Genomic DNA, 19,826 nt, shown 5'->3' on the forward strand with positions numbered 1-19,826 from the left:
ACATTAGCTCCAGATTCTCAAGAAAAACGAGTCTGCTTGCATGATTGCATCAAGTTGAGATTATTTTATTTATATATATTTTAAATAAAAAATTGCAAATATATGTGTCCGATTTAAAAAAAATTACAAATATATGGATGATATGTCATGTAACACATTGGATGGGGCGACAGGTATTAAGACATATCCATGTTGATCAGTCGTCCTTCAAACATGCGATAGGTCATTATTGCCCTTTTCTGACGATAAGAGTTTAGATCTGTAATTTTTTAAAATAGATACATGTATTTATAATTTTTTATTTAAAAATAAAAAATGGCATCAAGTTGCTGCTGACTGGACTCCATTTCTACTGCACCCAATAGGCCCACATAAGCAAGGAGCCCAGCCCAAACATCCTCTGACCTCCCCGAGCCCGAGTGCCTGATTGCTGAGCGTACGTGCGGCGGCGGAGGCGATGACCCTAGCGAGGACCGAGGAGCCCGAGAGCCGGCAGGGCGGCGGCAAGTGACTGGCCGTCGGTGGCCAGGTAATGCCCTCCCACCTCTGTCCTCTCCTTAATTTGTCTTCTGATTTGCGGATTTTGGTTCTTGGCTTTTCTAATTAGAGAAACCGGACCTAAGAAAACCGAATCATTCATTCGTTGTCCTCGATAGATTTGTACCACGGAGTGTAAGTTTGTCGTTCGTTTGTTTTTGTTCGGTAATAATCAAGCACTTGGAAAGCACGAGAGAACGTTGTGTGAGCTGCGATTAATTTTCCCTAGGAAATTTGCGATCTTCCATTCATGTAAGACCGACTGATACTTCGATTTGAGCAATTTGTGTTGCGATGAGACTGATCTTGAACTTAGTTCTACTGAACTTTTGTTACAGTTGTACTAGAGATCGAGCTTGTGTGCGGGGGCCGTGGAATGTGCACACCCACGGGAATTCCTCTACATTGGCCACTGTTGGCATGCGCAACCGTCTCTTCTGCTGCTGCCGTTTCAGCAACCGTGCTGTTCTACCGGTATCGGCAGTGATTCATCTTATCGTGGCAGATCTTGGCACATCCTCTGTGGCACTCGAGAGATCGAGAGAACCAGGGCGTGGCAACATTCACAATGCATTGAGAGTTTTGGACCTCGTACCTACGAGGTATCATAATGACAAAGAGGAAGATCCATCCCATCAACGCCTTATCAATGACTGCATGTGTGACATCTTGGGAGTTCAATCGAAGCAGCATGCTAAGCGTAAGGGAAAAGTGGACTCAGGCTCTAATCCATCACGGCCTAAAATCATAGACCTTGTTTCAAATTATATCTCAGTTTGCCCTTCCATGACTAGATTCACAAACGAGCACATGTTTATGGAGATAGCGGAGTTGCATAGGAGGGGAGTAGTCAGTTCAGATACAGCTATTTTGGCATCTGCGCTGAGTTCCTGCGCTGATAGGCATACATTTATCGGAGGTGCACAGCTTCATGCTCTACTAGTGAAAGTAGGATTTGATTCGTCTGTCCTTGTTGGTAGCTCGCTGATTAGCTTTTATTCAAGATCCCGTCGGTTGGAAAATGCCCATAGGGTTTTCCAGAGCATGACACAAAAAAATACTGTTTCATGGACAGCATTAATTTCTGGCTATGCCCAGGATAAACAGGTTGAGCCATGTCTCCATTTATTTGCATTGATGAGGCAGTCAGTGTGCAAGCCAAATGACATTACATTTGCAACTATCTTCAGTGTGTGCACTAACCACGCATTTCTCGCACTTGGTAAAAGTGTTCATGGCCTACAGATGAGAATGGGTTTTGATTCCTATGTGCATGTGTCCAATGCACTGATATCGATGTATGCAAAGTGTGGGAATCTTGGTGAAGCGCAAGCTATATTTGAGAACATTGCCTGCAAAGATATGGTCTCTTGGAATTCCATGATCTTTGGATATTCACAGCATGGCCTTGCTGAGCAGTGCCTAGACTTGCTGAAAGAAATGGAGAAGCACATAGTACCGGATGCTATCTCCTTCCTTGGTGTGCTTTCATCGTGCCGGCATGCATGCCTCGTAGGGGAAGGCCGCCGCTGCTTCAGGGAAATGATTGAACGTGGAGTAAAACCAGAGCTTGATCACTACTCATGTATGGTTGATCTCCTAGGCCGTGCAGGACTGATTGATGAAGCATGGGATTTGATCCAGATGATGTCCATGCCTCCAAATGGCATCATATGGGGCTCTCTGCTAGCTTCCTGTAGGGTGCATGGAAGCATTTCGATTGGCATCCATGCTGCAGTGCAGCGTCTTAAGCTGGAACCAGGTTGTGCTGCGACTCACGTGCAGCTAGCGAATCTGTACGCCAGCATTGGCTGCTGGGGCGATGTGGCCAGAGTGAGGAAGGTGATGAAAGAGAGAGGCCTGAAGACGAACATCGGGTGCAGTTGGATAGAAGTTGGCAGTAAAGTTTATAGTTTCACAGCAGAAAACAGATCAAAGAGCCAGGTAAACAACATCCTGGCCATTCTTGATTGCTTGCAGTCACATATGGAATGCAAGTATGATATACTGATTGATGGTCTGGAATGTGATGACCCTGAGCATGTCAAGTTTAAGCACTATATAAACTTGAAAGATCACGTCTTGCCATATTCAATCGTATGAAGAGGCACCCTACAGAAAATGACAAGCGTCGCTCATACTTCAAATATTTCCAAGAAGATCCGTTGATGTAAGTATAGCACCTGTGTGTGTGCACGTTTTGGAAAGATTAGATTTGCTCAGCTTACCTTTTGGTTGAACGACTGCTGATATACATATTTGTTTTGTACTGATTGTTGGGGAAAAGGGGCCACCGTTTCCCAGACCCATGTGGAGGTAACATTGGCTCGGAGGTGGAAGTGTTGCCCGCCTGGAGGTCATCCCTGAGGCCGGCAGGAAGCTTGGGCCGGGTAGCCGTAGTAGTGGAGGAGGTTCAAGGGCCTCTAGCGCGGCAAAGAGGCCCTGCTAGCAGGGAGGCTTCGAGACTAAGGACCGTCATCCGGAGGGTCCAGCGAAGGTCACATTGGGAGGTCGTCCGATGCACCTCCACCGCGCCCAACGCCAGCATGAAGACCCAGGCAAAGCCACAATCTCAGCATGTCAGAGATGGACGGTCACGCTGGCCCGAGTTCCTAGGAGCTGACTTTGTACTGTGTGCCGGTAAGTAGCCAACCTTTTGCTAGCCCCCGGTGGCATCCTTGTAAAATTAGCCTCAGGGATATTGATGTAATCCGCCATCCCGAGAATGGTATAAAAGACTCCTTTTCCCGCCAAGGGCGGGAAGAGGGGCAGATTCAGTTCACATCCACTCTCATGCTGTTCATCTCTTCTTCCAAGTTTGGGGCTCAGCTCAAGGGTGGGTTCTCGCCTCCTTTACTGTCATGGGGATCTTCGATCCCCCCAACACTGATATATTTGGACAATTGAAATCTCTGTATGCAAGAATTAACATTGAAGTTTGTAATCTGATTTATGTGCAGCGCTGTCTAGATGAAGATGGGTGAGAATCTTGGTTCCTTTGATATAAAGGTCTGTGCGATTCATGTCCAGAGATCATCCGTTTTAGTCTAGGTGGTTAGGATACTCAACGCTCACCCAAGAGACCCCAGTATTCGAGTCCTGGCTGTGAATTTTTTTTTCTGGATTTGTTTTGTAAGCAGCGATGTGATGCGAATGGAAATGGCAATGGCTATGCTATACTGATTAACACAGGAGCTTGATTGTTTCTGCAGAAGCAGATGTATGAGATCAGATATGGTAATAGTTGGCTCGCTGGTGTTGCATGATGCCTGTTTGTGTATACATCCCATTTTATTTGTGGTCATAGAGAAGATAACAGAAGCTCGTTGCATCCTAAAGAAGAAACTAAATGTACACTTTCTTAGTTGCTAATCTCGCTTCATATCCAATTGTCTTTTGCTTTCCCCCCCTTGTACCAACACTTGTATTTCCATTTTTCATATACAAAGATTATTTCACATGATGGAGTCAAGTGGGTTGAAACATGTCGATCAGGTAGCCCAACGGTGATTGTAAGATACTAGATAGAATCACCAGCTTAACTAATGTGGTCGGACATGGATTGGATCCTTTTTATGTGTCATCTATTTTCTTATAGTCCATCCGTTTTACTATTTTGGCTTTGTAAGTATGGGTCTTAACAACTATCGATACAGAAACAGGAGCCGATCTCATTGACTTGTATTTTTAATTATAATATTACCTCTACCGACCAAATACCTTCGGATTGAGAGGGATATTAATTCATTTTCCTCACTGATTATAATTAATTGGCTCTAATCCCCACCTATTCAAATAAGCACTTATACAATTTGATTTATGTGAATCCATTAAGAGTTACTTCTGCATCCATTTATTCGCTCATTGATTCGAACCCTTTGTTGTACTATATTAGTTGGTAGTTTATTTGATGTATTTGATCGAGTTCTGGATATCTATTGAATACACGCATCTTGAAACCTTAATAGTGTTATACAAAAAATGGTGGAATCTACATTTGTATTAGGACCCTATTTGGCACAACTTGTATTTCTGTACAATCCGCTTCCTGAAGAATCTTGTGAAAAACATATTCTGCTCGTATTGTGTAGTTCATTCTCAGAATCCGCTTATTGATAATCTGCTGCAGAATCTGCCGTTTGTCACGGCTTCTGCAGAATCTATAAGCAGAAGCTATACTAAACAGGACCTAGGTCAATGTAAACTAGTAATATACATCAATTTTCATTCCAACATGGCATTTCGGACCCCTAGGGCAACATAATATTATGTAGGCTGTGATACCTATTGGGTAATATGAATGATATATTAATATTCCAGTGCACTGATTTTACCAACCTGTCCAGTAAAATTGTAGATCTTTGCTTGTATTTAATTTCAACAATGAAAGACCTGTACTTTTAGGTCAAAATGCAAAAGGCAATTTGCCAAATCTCTTATAAATTATCTGCAAAGGCTCCTCTTTCAGTTTCATTCTCCGCTCAACTAGTCTTCTACTGCAAGCTTATTGTGTAGCTAGACAGTGGTCTAACACCTGCCCTGACATGCATAACATTTTACTTTCCTGCAGTCTTTAACCATGCAACAGATACAGTAACGAAATTACACTCCACGTGTAGGTTGTAATCACCTTTTTTTTTTTTGGTTCCTCATAGAACACCTGTTGCCTCCTTGCAAAAATTATAGTAGTTGTGTTGATTAATGTTTGATCATCACTTTCAGGATTTGTAGTTTACAAGCTCAAGGAGGCTGGAAAGGTTTCTGAAAAAGATATCATGATGATCACTGGACACAGGAAACTGTGGAGAGATAACACTTCCAGATTATCTCAACAGACATCACTTGGTCAGGCCCCAGGGACACAAAATGGGGATGAAATCATGACTGATGCCGTAAGATGTGCTGAAAAATTGTAGAGCGGTATAAGAATTTTGGAACTAGGAAATACGCAAAATTAGCTAGCCTAGGTTTTTTAGGTTATATCCTAAATATCCTACCCCTAATGTGGAATCTATAGAAGGTTGGATGGCTCCACAGAAGTCATAAGTGCTCGCCAGTAATGATTGTACCCTAGAAACGGTGGAAAGATAATTGCTGTGAATAGGAAGCCGTAAACATGACAAATAATACATGAGAATCTGTTCGGATTCTTTTAAGAATATATGTTAGAAGATTAGGTGTTTTCTCCAAGCTTTTCTGTGCCTTGCAAAAATAGTTATTTCTGGCCAAAGCTTGAGTTGCTGGAAAGAGCTCAGATGTGGAGCTTAACTATATGATCTCTATAATTCAGGTTGGTGAGGCTGAATCAATAACACCATTTTTTTTGTTTACAGATCTTCATTAGATACCTCACAATTTTTATTTATGAATTGATGACGATGACCCGTGACTGATGCTAGAAAGCAACATCAGCCGCTGTCATGAAATTTATTTATTTGGCGCTGATTGCACGAGACCTGATCATTTCATTCTCTGATTCGTTTTTTTAAAGAATTTTTAATTGAGGCTTGTCGAAATAGCCCTCCATCAGGGCTGTGAAATATTTTCCATGATTGTATGCTCAATTTTTTTGGAATATCTGGCCGGTTTGTTTTTGATTAATAGAATATAGGATCCTGGTAACAGTTAAGTTGCAAATATCATGATTCGAAGAGTTACGAGCCTTTCTTGATTTACAGAGTTTGTTGCTAATGAGCTTCACGAAAATACTGAAATGCCTCCCCGGCTATGATTTCAGTGACACGGAACAATCACAATGATAGAGACCCTGACCACCAAGAACGCTACAACAGTGCAAATGCTCCTTCAAATGTTTGTAATGCAGCAACTGACCATGACGCAACGCATCAATACAGCACGACACTCCGGAAAACAATCATCACAAGTACAATCACAATTTTCCGAAAACCTTGGATGCACAAAGCCAAACCAAGGGAGCTTCAGATTCTCAAGAACTGAGAGGTTGCTTGCATGAAGTTGTGGAGTCTTCTTCAGAAAATTGGCGTCAATTTGCTGCTGCCTGCAGGGTCTTCTTCTCCTTGGTCGGCAGCTCTGAAGAAGAAACGAAATACAGAATCAAGCAACTCTCCACCCGAAATGCAGAATCGCTTTCCTAGAATTGGAATGAAAATAGTGGATTGACGGATTGGTTGATTTGACTGAAATGATTACTTGAGATGAGGGCCTTGGGGCGGTCCTTGAAGAGGATCTTGTGCCTGATGACGCCGATCACCTCCAGCTCCAACTCCGCCGCGGCCACCGGTGGCTCTTGATCACCACCACTACTCACCTTCTTCTTCCTGAGCACCAGCAGCGGCTTCTTCAGCGTCACCTTCGTCCCGGCGAGCTCATGGTACCCCACCGTGAACGTGTACCCAGCCTGGTAGGATCGCGTCGCATGGCATCAACAAGTCCAAATCAGCTAAGAAACCAGACGCCAAGAAAGGACAAGGAATTCGCGACGAGGCGTTGTGTTCTTGCCTTTGAGTTGGTCGAGCCGGAAGGGGAGGAGCAGAGGCGGCCGATGTGGAGTCCGCGGATGTCGCCGGAGAAGGAGGGCTGCGGCTGCACCACGCCCTGAAGCTCCACGACGGCCCACTCCGGGCACGACGACTCGCCGCACCCGCACCGCACACGGATCTGCATCGCCGCTTCTTGGCGACTCTTCTCTTGGCTGACCGACGGAGGCGACCCGACGCGATGCAGTGCGAACGGGAATGGGGGTTATCTTCCCGCTCGTTGGCGCCAAATTGCTGCTTGCTTTCCCGCCTTTTTTTTTCCCTTTTCGTCTTTTGTTTAGTTCGCGCCAAAACTGGCTTGCTACCGAGAGCCAATACGGATTGCAACAATTTTTTTAAACATAAGTACAACGGGTAGACACACATACTCACGTTGTACGTACTCATATATCATCTACTTAAGACTAAGGAGTTGAAGATTAATAGAAGTATCATAGATGTTTCATTATCGACGGGCATACCGTCTAATACTGAAAGAGGATTCTTAGTGAGATGCACAAGAAACAAACCTAGGATTTAATCCTTGATAAATATAATGTACAACCACCTCCACTAACCATCCAAGCTAATGCTTATTCTCAGATTGCATTAGGTGACAAGGCAAACACAAGATTTTGTAGTATCAAAAACTATTCCCCTAAAAAAATGTGCATGAAAGTTATCATATTATTATTTTTCTGTATAGTTTTAATTTACAAGAAAATTTCCTCAAAGAAATTGGAACAACATTCTCTGTTCTTGGCTTATCCTTAAAAAAGGAGTGTTACTCTTGTTAAACTGGTTGAATTACTGCTGTAATTTTCATGCTTACTCTAATTGTACTCCGTGATGTCAGGTATATAAGCCTCCGTGGTTAATGGAGGAAAGCAAGTCAAATTTGCCTATCATTCTGTTAGCGCATTCCTTTAGGTATCTTTAGGGTTCATGCAGTTTACCCCAAATTTTTACACCATCTCGAATTTCTCCTCTGAAATTCGTTCTGGATTGATCTTGCGGTTTGATCCTAATAGCTTGGGATCTAACAAGGGCATCAGAGCTACATGCTCTTCAGATTCAATTGGTGAAGAAATTGGACTCAAGCGAGGGTTGCACGTCAGTGTTCATGTGTAAAATCCTAGTAGCTGAACTCTGATTTGGTTCATGGTGAAGACGATAGGAAGCTAGATTCAGACTATGGTTGCATGACGAGTTCGTGTGTAAAATCCTGAGTGCCGATCTCCAGTTTTAGGCGGCGGAAGGGTCTGAGAGGTTTATGGCCTGTTTGTTTCATGTTGCTTCTGTCAGAAGCCCAAATAAACGAGTTTGCTGAAAAGTGACTTCTAGAAAAAACAGAAGTCTGCTTCTAAGTAAATGAACTAGAAGCTAAGAAGCTAGCTGATAGTAGTTTTTTTGAGAAGTAGTGTGCTGAGAAGTTAAAAAATTGTTGTAAAATCCAACAGCTAAAACAGCTTTCCAAAAAAATCAAAAACACAGCTTTTCAGAGAAGCTAGAAGTAGAATCCTAAACAAACAGTTCCTTAGAATGAGAGATCTAATCCCCTGCTGACCTCTCAGATTTGTTGATTGGTTTAAATTCGTGACAAGATCTCAGAAAATAATCACTAAACGATGGGATCAGGTGGATATATGAAGCTTGGAGGCAAGGGGTTGATGAGATCAGGAAGGAATTAGCAGATCTGAAGGTTTTGAAGTCAGATTTATCCGAGATCAAGAATCTATTGATGGCAAGGAATGAGATTGAAGCAAGACCAAGCAAACGTGCTGAAGGAAATTTTAGGGATCCACATTCTGGAGAATAGACTCTACACACAGGTAATAGCAATCTTCACCCCACCACTCTGATATTTTCACATACAAATGCATTAGTTCAGTCAGTGGGATCTGGGGCTGTAGTTGAGACTATTCCACAAGAACCCTGTCACATCAACCTACCTATTTACACTGCTCCAGTTATTTCTTCGGTGAGACCAATGGGAGGGGGTAGATATTACCATCTTCCACAATACAATCCTTATGGCCTGTGTGGTTCTCGTACTGGATTCAGTAGTAGGCTGGGTAGAGGACAATCTCCAGGTGTTGGAGTGCAAGTGGTTGAAAACAACAGAAACAACATTGTGTATGGCCAAAACCATCAATATGCAGAAACCATAATCAAGGGTCCTAGATTAGAGATTCCTTTGTGGGTTGGGGGGGGGGGGGGTGGCTAAAATATTTTGAACGGTTATTTGATTTAACTGGCACCCCTTATGATCCACGGGTGAATTTGGCTACTGCTCATCTCACTGGTCGAGCTGAAAATTGGTTCACTGGTCTAGGAGTACCTTGACAGTTGATAACTTGGGAACAATTATGTAGAATGGTTCAGGATCATTTCTGTTGTAGAATGGTTTAGAATCTCAAGCAAGAGGGGTCAGTAGTACAACATGTGGATAAATTTGAAGAGTGTGTGGCTTAGCTTAAAAGAGAACACTCATACATGCAAGAAACACTTTTCTTTGAGTTGTGTGTGTGTGTGTGGGGGGGGGGGGGGGGAGGGGGATGGTACCGTGTGTGCCTTTGTTCTTTGACTTCGGTCACAATGGTCAAATCCTAAAAATCAAAACAGCGAAGCTAACATAAAGGCAGGGATACTTCCCCTTATGCTCTGCAGGAGTTATGCTCGAGAAGGCGTAGCGAGGCTCACGAGACGAAGCCTGGAGGTAAGGCCCGAAGGTCGAAGGGGTGCGACGAGGCCCAAAGTGCAAAGGGTGGAGCGAAGCACTGAGGCCAAAGAGGGGCAACACGAGGGCCTTCGATGACAGAACTAAGGCTCACCTAAGAAGGGGCCCTCAAGTTAGCTGAAACCCGATGAGGAAATGATCGGAGGGAGATCGTTAGTACCCCAACGAAGGGTCCAGTACGGGTCCTTTAGAGCACATGTCGGAACTTGATTGCTTAGGGCAATATAGGTAGACAATGACTATAGTGCCTTTGGGATATTCTAAGGATATCTCTTAGTGTCAGAAGCAATATTTGTGTAGATAAGGGGTAAAAATATAATGACAATGAGAGTAGTTAATGTGGGCCTATAAATACTCCTACTCATCTAATGTAACGACAAGAAATGAACAATTATTACACTTATAATTACGATACTATTCACTGTGATATGATCACGACCTAACAAATTGTTTCATTGGAGACCTCAAAAATCATATCCAACACGAAATGACCTACCATCAACCTAGTAAATTGTTGGAGGCTTATTGGTATGTAGTCATATTGAGCAAGCAAACAATTATAAGAAGCCTTTGCCAGCTAGACTAAATTTCAATTCAGGTTGGCATAACAGACAAACAATGCCGAAAGGAAGCTTCCAGACCAATGAAAAGATGAACAAGGACAAGAAATGTTGGTATTGTCAAGAATCATAGAGTCCCCAACATAAATGCAAAGTTAAAAGCAGATTACATGCTATTCTGATGGAGGGTGAACATGAAAATGCTTGCCTAGGGGACAATGATGACAACAATGAGGCTGATTTTAACACTGCTCCAAGTAGTCCAGAGATTACTGAGCAAAAGACTTTGGAAAATCAAGAACGACTCGTGTTGATATCTGCCCATGCTGTCACGGGAACCATAGGCCCAACTACATTCTCCTTGGTAACATACATAAGTGGTAGAAAGCTGTACTTTTGTTGACAGTGGAAGCACTAACTCTTTTATGGATTATGAATATACTATCTGAACTAGGTGCAAATTAACTTATGTGAAAAATCAGAAAAGTGACTGTGGTTGGAGGAGAGTTAGAAACTAGCACTCAAGTAAAAAAAAATCTCTCCTACATGGTGCAAGGTATTCATTTCAGAAATACTTTCAATCTGCTCAAACTAGGAGGTTATGATATTATATTGGGAACTGAGTGGATCTACGAGCATAGTCCAATTGGAATGGACTTGCAACCAGGGTACTTGATAATTACTAAGAGTGGAGAAACAATGAAAATTTTGGATCATATTAATTTAGGTTCAATTTTTTTGATACATGCTTCTAAACTGGAACATATGCCTAGCAAGGGGGCCATTGGCTGCCTTATTCAATGTAATCTTCTCCAAGAAGAAAAGCCAACAGCTAAAGTAGTTTTTCCACCTGATATTGAAAAGATATTGATTGAATTCAGTGATGTCTTCAAGGATCCAAATGGATTACCTCCCAAGAGAAATTGCCATACCATCCACTTCAAAGGAGCAGCAGAACCTCCAAATTTGAGACCCTGTAGAGTTCCACACTACAAGAGAGAAACAATGGAAACTATAATAAAGCAGTTAATAGAGGCTCAAGAATTAGACCTAGTCTCAGCCATTTTTCATCTCTAGCAGTTCTAGCTAGGAAGAAAGTTGGGTCATAAAGGTTATGTATGGACTATAGGAAATTAAATTCCACAACCATCAAGAACAAATTGCTTATGCATGCAATTGAAGACTTTCTGGATTTGCTTAATGGGGCCAGTATATTCAGCAAAATAGACCTAAGTTCAGGTTATCACCAAATAAGGATGCATGAAGATGACATTGTTAAGACATAGGTGAAAAACCGTCTAAATAGTATTCTAATTAATCATTAAGCCGATCAGTTGCTTAATCACGACTACACAGGTTAATCAGAATACTATCTCGGTAGTCCTGGCACGTGTTTTGTACCCAACATTGGAACACATGCCTTTTCAACATAAAACATCACAACATAGCTTAATAAAGAGTAAGTAATTAAGATTATATTGCAAGTCTGTAGAGGATCATTATTTATAACGATTTACAACAAAAGATTAGATAAGCTACACAGCGAAAATGTAACAACTATGAACAACAAAAGCTAGGTGAAACCATATACTCTTAGGCTCCACCCAAAAGCACGTCAATCGAGTAATTTGCACTACTTATTCTCACCACCTACATTGGCGAATGTGAAGTAACCAAACACGAGCTCCTTCTCACCTATGGAACCTGAAAGAGTAGCATGAGTACGAAGGTATTCGTAAGACTTAATCCATAATAGGTATGTATAATAACCCGACTTCAAAGATTATGCATTTAAATTATTAGCAAGGAGTAGGTCATAAGATTAAGTAAATTCATAAACGTAAGCAATCTAGACACCTATGTGTGAGCCATCTATACTTAACCAAAAGTACCTTCCAAACCGGTAACCAACAACTTGAACATAAATGTAACTGGAACTATCTCATATAATCCATAATCATAAACAACCATTTCCAACATACCATTCCATATCACACATCCCTAAATTCGAAAACTCTACAACCGATGCAAATGAACAGAAGTATGCTCATGACCGAGAGTGTGATAATTTGAATTGTTTTTACACCCTGCAGGGGGTACTTCTTTACCTACATGACTCGAGGACTATTCGGCTCACGTGTCCACATAGACCCACGTAAGAGGGTACTCATGCCAACCTTTTCCAATAATCCCTAATCATTTGATCATGCACTGATAGGTGCGAGGGTCATCCAGAACTACTCCCTGAACAAATTGGATATCCCTATAAGCCTATTATGCCCACAACACCATCGACTCGTACGCCAAAAGGCCACAACTACAAAGGTATTCAGCTTATCATTCCCATATGCGACATGTAGTAAGTATGAAAAGTGCTAATGTCAACTGCACCAACGAACGATGCTTAAATGATACAAGCGGTCTATGGCATCCGAGTTCCTCTCTCAAACTACATCAAGGAACTCCTCCAGTGCAGAAGATACCCCTAGCACTGCCCGTATCTCACCTCATTCTCACATCTCATACAACCCACATCATTGTCATTGTGTTTGTAAACAACAAGTAAGCCATAAGCTCGCAAACAATGATTACACAATCTCTCGACTTTTACCAGTGACATATGCATTGCTAAGCATTTCGAATAACTCTTAAGTTAGACACCAATAATGTTATCAAAGCTACAAGGATATGGATAATCAATAACTCAAGGTAGAGGTAATGCAATTCAATATAGGTTCTACCCATATAAACCAGACATCGACTCGCTAACCATGCAATGGTACATAAGCGACAAATTATGAATTTAGACTCCATTCAATTCAAACAAAGGTGCAATATGCTTAGATGTTTGCGTTGCTGCTATGGCAGTTGTCTGATACTGCCCGCACAACACTCACAGAAATCAAGTAGCTCGGTGTCGCCTTCACTCGCTTGGACCATCGACATAACGCCCTCTAAACGAATCAAGAATGCATTGCATAAATAATCAAATGATGGAAAAGTACGCATATGATGCATGCTTGAATATTAATAGAACGTCGTGTTTCAAAAATATGCAAAAGACCGCCAAAAGATTAGGGTTTCAAAGTTTGAAACACCAGACAAGATAACTTAAGTACACATAACCTTGAATGGCTAGCAGTCAAACCAACGTGGAAATGGCGGTCTGACCGTTGGTCTATAGAAGGTTTTGGTGTCTAACGATCAGACCGACAGTATGTCGGCAGTCAGACCACTGTCTGGCGATCAAACGGACCCTAATGGCGGTCAGATCGTGAGACTCTGCCGGCATCACCTTTCAAAGGTTCCGGTGATGCCTTCGACCGTGAAGGGTACCAAAACGCTCTACAGGACTAGTGAAGTGCTTCTAAGGTGATTTAGACAACATTCATCGGGCTAAACTCAAAACACCCCATGGGAGAAGCTCTAGGCTGGGGTTGAACTGTATAAATGGAATGGGGATTGACTTGAGCTCAGGAATGATGGAAAAAGGATAGGGGGTGACTCACCTTAGTGTAGAGAAGCTTTCTATTGGAGGGGTTCACTTCGGGGAAGCTTCGATTTGGAGATCAGGCTCTGAGGTGGTGTAGGGGTATGAGGTGGATGAATATGCATAGGAACTCCTTCGACGAAGAGGATGAAGGGGATGAGCTCAGGAAGCCTTTAAGGAGCTCAAGGAAGTTTCCTTCGTCGATCTCCGGTCATCGTGGACGTCGAGGTGGTCTCTCCCTCTCTCTTGGTGTGAATGAAGGAGTGAGAGTGAGAGTGTGTGAGAGAGTGGGTGTGAGAGAGTTGGTTGATTTCCTTAAGTGGAGCCTCTGCGATGTGTCGATCAGACAGCATGAAGCCCGCGTGGCAAGCCCATGTGGTTGCCCCTGGTGGTCAGACCGCAGGGAATTCCGGTCAGACTGCGAGAGGGATCCTTTGCTGAGTTTTTCTAAATTTGCCCCTCTTTTCTTCCTTCTTTTTTTTGTTCTTTTCTCCAAGGTATTTAGGGTCTTCCTATCTCTTTCTAAACCATTTTCATTCTAAAAAATATCCAAAATAATAATTAATCACATAAGACATAACCTCTTATATAGGAAAATGCATACTAGTATTCTTTGATGACATTATGATCTTCAGCAGAAACAAAGAACATATAGAACATTTAAAGATAGCCTTGAAAATCCTGAGAGGAAATCATCTATTTGCTAAGAAGAGCAGGCCCACCATCACTGTTGCTTGCCTAGTTTTGCTCGCCCGTCGTCGGTGTTGCCGCCAGCCATCGCCATCACTTAGTGTCACCGTCGTGCGCACTTGTTCGGTAGCCGATGAGGGCAAGGGCAGACGAAGGAAAGGGTAGGGGAAAGAGAAAGAAGAAGAGAAAATAAAGAAGAAAGAAGAAAAGGAAGGAAGGAAGGAAGAAGAAAGAAAAGAAGAAGAAGAAATGGAGAGAGAAGAAAGAAGAAAATAAGGTGGAAGAAGAAGAAGGGGGAAGGGCTTTTCGTGAGATTCATCATATTCTTCATTGATTCAACTCGCTCACTATGAAGATGATCTTACTACGAAGTTGGATGGAAGGATTTTCCACTGGGGTTCAAGATTTGTTGATTTGTTTGGCGTGTAGAAACTTAATTTGGAAAACGAGATTAATTGGTGTCAAATTCATCCCTAAGTTTAAAAAGAAAGATGTAGGTCCTGTCGATCTCTTTCCTTTGATGTTAGACTCATTCATTTTGGTTAACAGATTTAGGAGTAATTGATAAAGCAATGTTGCTATTCAACGAGATTTAGTCTATTCAATTTTCTGTTCATCGGTCTTTGACCTAGTTAAAGGAAGTTCCCGCCCAACGTCATGCAAGATAAGTGGTAGATAATTTTCCATAACTTTGGTAATACCTTGTATGTGGTGTTTTCAAATGTAGTGAGTGTGTGTTGTTGGTGGTGCTGAAAGTGTGCTTGCTTAGATGGCAATGCTTCGGATCGTGCTTAATGTCATTTCACCATCGGTGAAGGCAAGTAAACACAGTGGTGTTTGCTATAGCAATGACTTGTTATTTTTACTACCTCCACTTTAAAATGTAGCATACATGAGGATCTTAATAAATAGAAATGATGAGTTTCTTTCTACTCTAGCATGATTACTAAGTTAAATGATGTTCTTAAAGTTAAATGTGAGTGAAATACTTCTTCTCATTAGTGCGCCTTTGCACAGAAGACAGTGTTTTGCATAGAAGACAGTGTTTACTTGTTTGTCTTACATATGAAATTGAAGTTCAAGTAATGTGATAGTTATGGTTGTCGAATACAACATACCATGTGCATAGCATTTACATTTGAGATATATGCCTTCATGATGTCTTACATAGAGTAGGATGGTTGTCGGTCTTTTGTTCTTATGAAAGACATGATGTTCAGAATATGTAGTTTTGGGTACTGTTAAAATGAGCATGCCATAGCACTTGCATAGCTATTTCTTCGTGATGCAAAAAGCCGATGCGGTTGTGCAATGTGGTGAATCATTTATATTCTTTTACAATTTCCACATTAAAATGAAACACGCACGTTAAAGATTAATGTTCCGAATTATCATGGGTCTATGTTTAATGCATTGTGATGGCGTATGCATGGTTTATGGTGATGGTCACTTGATGACTCTTTGTTATGCTTTTCTTTTATTGCCTTGAGGTGATAATTTGAGATAAGGGAATATTTTACTCTTTCATATGACTATGCTAATCGTGTCCCGGAGGTACTCCATACTTATGGCACCTGTTGACTTATCACATTCATATGCAAAAACCATGAAATGTGTAATTTAAGTATGTTTGAAGTTATATCTTTTTTATTTATGAATGAAGCATGTTATATGCATCTCATGCATTAGAAGTTATGTCACACAACATTCGCGACCATATCGGTACAACACTGTATGTTACCCGAGACGGGGTATGGTGCACACCCTTATGTAGTCTGAGGAAAGGTAAGGGTGAGGAAGAGCATGACATGTGCATTAATATGGAAATATTTACTTTAATTACATGAATATTTTCCTTCATACGTAAGGAGGTTATTTATCTATGTTCCAAAAGTTAACTAATTGTAGATGAGGAATGTAAGCTGTTTGAGTAATGTATTTTTCATTGGAGATATGTTGTTTAACCTTGTGGAGCTGTTCTTATGGTTTGATGATGATTCTATTGTAGTTCAGGATGTTTTATGATCCAAGATGTGTTAAGATAATGTTCAATATAATGGTGTGGTAAGCCTTATAATTATGATGATGCTGCTACCCATATTTTTCATTGTATGAGTTGTTTTGGGTAATTCCAGCATGTAGTCTATATAAAAAATTACGCATGCCTCTTTTTGAATAATGAAAACGCTTAGCGTGATAGTTGAGTAGGTGTTAATGTCTTTAACTTGAGGTAAATATGATGATCATAATGGTAATAGAACCAAGATGTTTTTAAGATGATTCTTAATCATATAGTTAAAATAGCTTGTTATAGCAGTTTGCCTGCTGAGATTTCCATCTCACTATTTTATCTCTCCCTAGGTTTTCCTTGAGCCGACAAACATCATGATGGGTAGTAGCATGTCTCTTGCACTCACTTGCTTCTTTTATTTAGTTGAGTTGGAATGTCAGCTTGGCAACCTTTAGTCATTCTTGTTGTATGCGTATATCATTGTGGTGGTGATGTATGATGGAGTCTTGTCCTCCATTGCTAGATGTTTGATATACTGTTAGTGTGATGATTCTTATCTATCCATATGTGTTGAGGTGTTAGTTAAACCTTTTAAATTGCAGAGAAGATGTTGCTAAAATTTTCTTGTTTGGCAAGCCTGTAGTTAGGTGGTGGTCCCAAGCTTGTGGATGCGCATGCAAGGAAGCAAAGAGGCTCTTCTCCCACAGATAAAAATTCGGCACAACCACATTGGCAAGAGCCCATGGGAGAGAATGATTGGAAGAGGAAAAGCTTCTTGCAATAAATGTGAAGCAAGCATGCACACGGTGTCCCCCCCCCCCTCACGGCGTGCAAATAGACATTGTTCGTAAGGTCACTATAGTCTTTTTATAACTTGTTTTCCCATGTTTAATGGTTTCTTAATCTGTGTGCAAAGAGCTAAAACGCCCAATGAAAATAAATGGAGAGAGTATATATATATATATATATATATATATATATATATATATATATATATATATATATATATATATATATATATATATATATATATATATATATTACACGTACATACACGGTAGTGCTATTCTACATCTAGAGTGTAGAAATTCTACACCCAACCGGCCCAGCCCACCATGCCTGCCAGATCAGGCCGCCGGCCCCCCGTCCCTACCTTGAGCGCACGCATTACATGGGCCACGCCCTACACGCCTTGGCCCCTGCGCATGCTCGCTCGACGCCAGCTCTTCATGAGCACCACCCATGCGTACCCCACCACCCACCGATCCGTGGTAGTCACGTCAAAAAATCATGATGACCTCTTTTATTTAATCCCATGGTAAATGGCCACTGGCTTGGAAATGTCACCCACCGATCCATGCAGTCAAGTCCAAAAATTATGATGGCTTCTCTTTGTTTAATCCCATAGCAAATGACCACTGCTTGGAAATATCATGAATGCGTTGGATAGCTTCTCGACATTACTCCCTAGCTCTTCTCTCTCTTTGTTTATAGCCATGTTGGTGTGGAAAACGAAGACACACAACCATTCAGAAATAGCATACCAGCAGCATATGTTTTCTGTTTCACCTATCCTTCATGCCATAACTAACACTACTGATAAAAAACTACTGAACAATTTTACTATGATTAAGAACTACTAACACTACTGACACAAATTACTGAACTATTGATATAACTACTGAACTACTAACATAACTACTGAAACTATTTTGAACAAACCTACTGAGCAAATTTACTATGACTTGGAACTACTGAACCGAAACTACTGACACTACTGAACAAAACTACTGATACTACTAGCAAATAATGACAAACGCTAACACTATTGATACAAACTACTGAACAAAAATTACTATGACTTAGAACTACTGAACCAAACTACTAAAACTACTGAACGAACTACTGAATAATTTTACTATGACTTGAAACTACTGAACAACTACTGATAACTACTGACACTACTGAACAAAAACTACTGAACAAAATTTACTATAACTTGGAACAACTGAACACTATTGAGCAACTGTAGGACTACCACTGAATTACTGAACAACTACTGATAGCTACTGATGGCTATTGATGCTACTGAACAACTTTCCGTTGTTGCCTGGCGTCCCCTCTCTTTGCAGCCACAACAAAGTTGGTTGATTCCAATTGCCTTATCTTCACACAATGTATTGCTGCTATTATTTCATATCACAAATCATCCATTCATGGATGATTTGTGATGCATGCATGCATGCATCCATACACAAAGTAGGTTGCCTAGTATTGTGTATCTGCATGCATGCACGGATGGTGGCGAAATGAAATCCAACACATGCATGATGTGTGGGCCTTGAGTCATGGATGCGGGTGCGTGGGGCTGGGTGCAGCAACATGGCGCAGAGGCACGCGCTGGGTAGGAAGTGCTGTTGGGCGGGCACATGCGCATGGGGGCGTGCACAGTTGGGTGGCAAGCGTGTCTGTGCGAACAGCTTAGGCTAGCACATGTGTGCGGGGGCATAGGGGCTGGGCAGGCGCACATGAGGATAGGTTGGGCTAGGTAGAGCTAAGTGTAGAATAATTATTCTACACCTTAGATGTAGAATAGCACTACCCTAAACCCTAAACGCTATAGTGGTATTATTCTAGACCTAGGTTGAGCTAAGTGTAGAATAACTATTCTACACCCACCCCTCCGTGTCCACCATGTGTCCCGTAGGCCCCCGCCCCACGGGCTCACGCGTCTCGCAGGTCCTTGCCCTATGCCGCACGTGCCCCATGCCGCGCGCACCGCTCTCCTAGCCTGCACAAACCCTGCATGTGCTCGCCAGTGGGAGGGAGAGAGACAGCAAGTTAGCCAAATGCTTCAAAATTCCATTCCTTCTCTCCTCTTTCATAAATTCAAAAAGTGATTTTATAGAACTCCTAAAATTATGCTAATTTTTATACTAATAGAATAAATAACAAAGAACCCATTTAACTAGTTTTAACTAAAAATCTCTTACAAATTTTAAATGAAAATTCCCCAAATTTGATTGTTTTTGTCCTTTGCTTGAATTTTTAGGGCATAAAAGAAGTATGTGAGTGCAGAATCATATGCATGTATTTTGTATCTAAAAACCATATGCATGTATTTTGTAGCTAAAAACCACTTGCATGTATGTATACATGAGACATGATGTCATCTCAGTATGGCAAACAAAGAAGGAACTCACAACGCAAAAAAACAAAAATTACTAACGACTACTAAATACTTACACTACTGAATAATTTGACTTGCAGCTTAATAGACATTCAGTAGTTTTGAAGTTTC

The 19,826-nt window shown here is 41.4% G+C and overlaps 2 protein-coding genes across 4 annotated transcripts; one reads left to right on the forward strand and one right to left on the reverse strand.

The window, feature by feature from the left end:
- Positions 1-389: 389 nt before the first annotated feature.
- LOC133901894 (pentatricopeptide repeat-containing protein At2g37320-like) lies at positions 390-5,727 on the forward strand. 3 transcript variants are annotated; one of them, XM_062343431.1, is made up of 3 exons: positions 390-529; positions 854-2,707; positions 2,825-3,424. In XM_062343431.1, the coding sequence occupies exon 2, from the start codon at positions 958-960 to the stop codon at positions 2,638-2,640; it is 1,683 nt and encodes a 560-aa protein (XP_062199415.1). In that variant the 5' UTR covers positions 390-529; positions 854-957; the 3' UTR covers positions 2,641-2,707; positions 2,825-3,424. The 3 variants fall into 3 exon arrangements, 2 of the variants coding, with proteins under 2 accessions (XP_062199415.1, XP_062199413.1); XM_062343429.1 differs by having other exon boundaries at positions 876-2,707; XR_009906787.1 differs by lacking the exons at positions 854-2,707; positions 2,825-3,424 and adding an exon at positions 5,260-5,727.
- Positions 5,728-6,325: 598 nt separating this feature from the next.
- LOC133901895 (uncharacterized) lies at positions 6,326-7,283 on the reverse strand. Its single transcript, XM_062343432.1, has 3 exons — positions 7,018-7,283; positions 6,709-6,916; positions 6,326-6,588 (listed from the first exon to the last, which is right to left on the reverse strand). The coding sequence occupies exons 1-3, from the start codon at positions 7,180-7,182 to the stop codon at positions 6,542-6,544; spliced, it is 420 nt and encodes a 139-aa protein (XP_062199416.1). The 5' UTR covers positions 7,183-7,283; the 3' UTR covers positions 6,326-6,541.
- Between the last annotated feature and the right edge of the window lie 12,543 nt (positions 7,284-19,826).

The sequence above is a fragment of the Phragmites australis genome, chromosome 20 (genome assembly GCF_958298935.1).
Source record: "Phragmites australis chromosome 20, lpPhrAust1.1, whole genome shotgun sequence".
In the NCBI taxonomy this organism is placed as follows: domain Eukaryota; kingdom Viridiplantae; phylum Streptophyta; class Magnoliopsida; order Poales; family Poaceae; genus Phragmites; species Phragmites australis.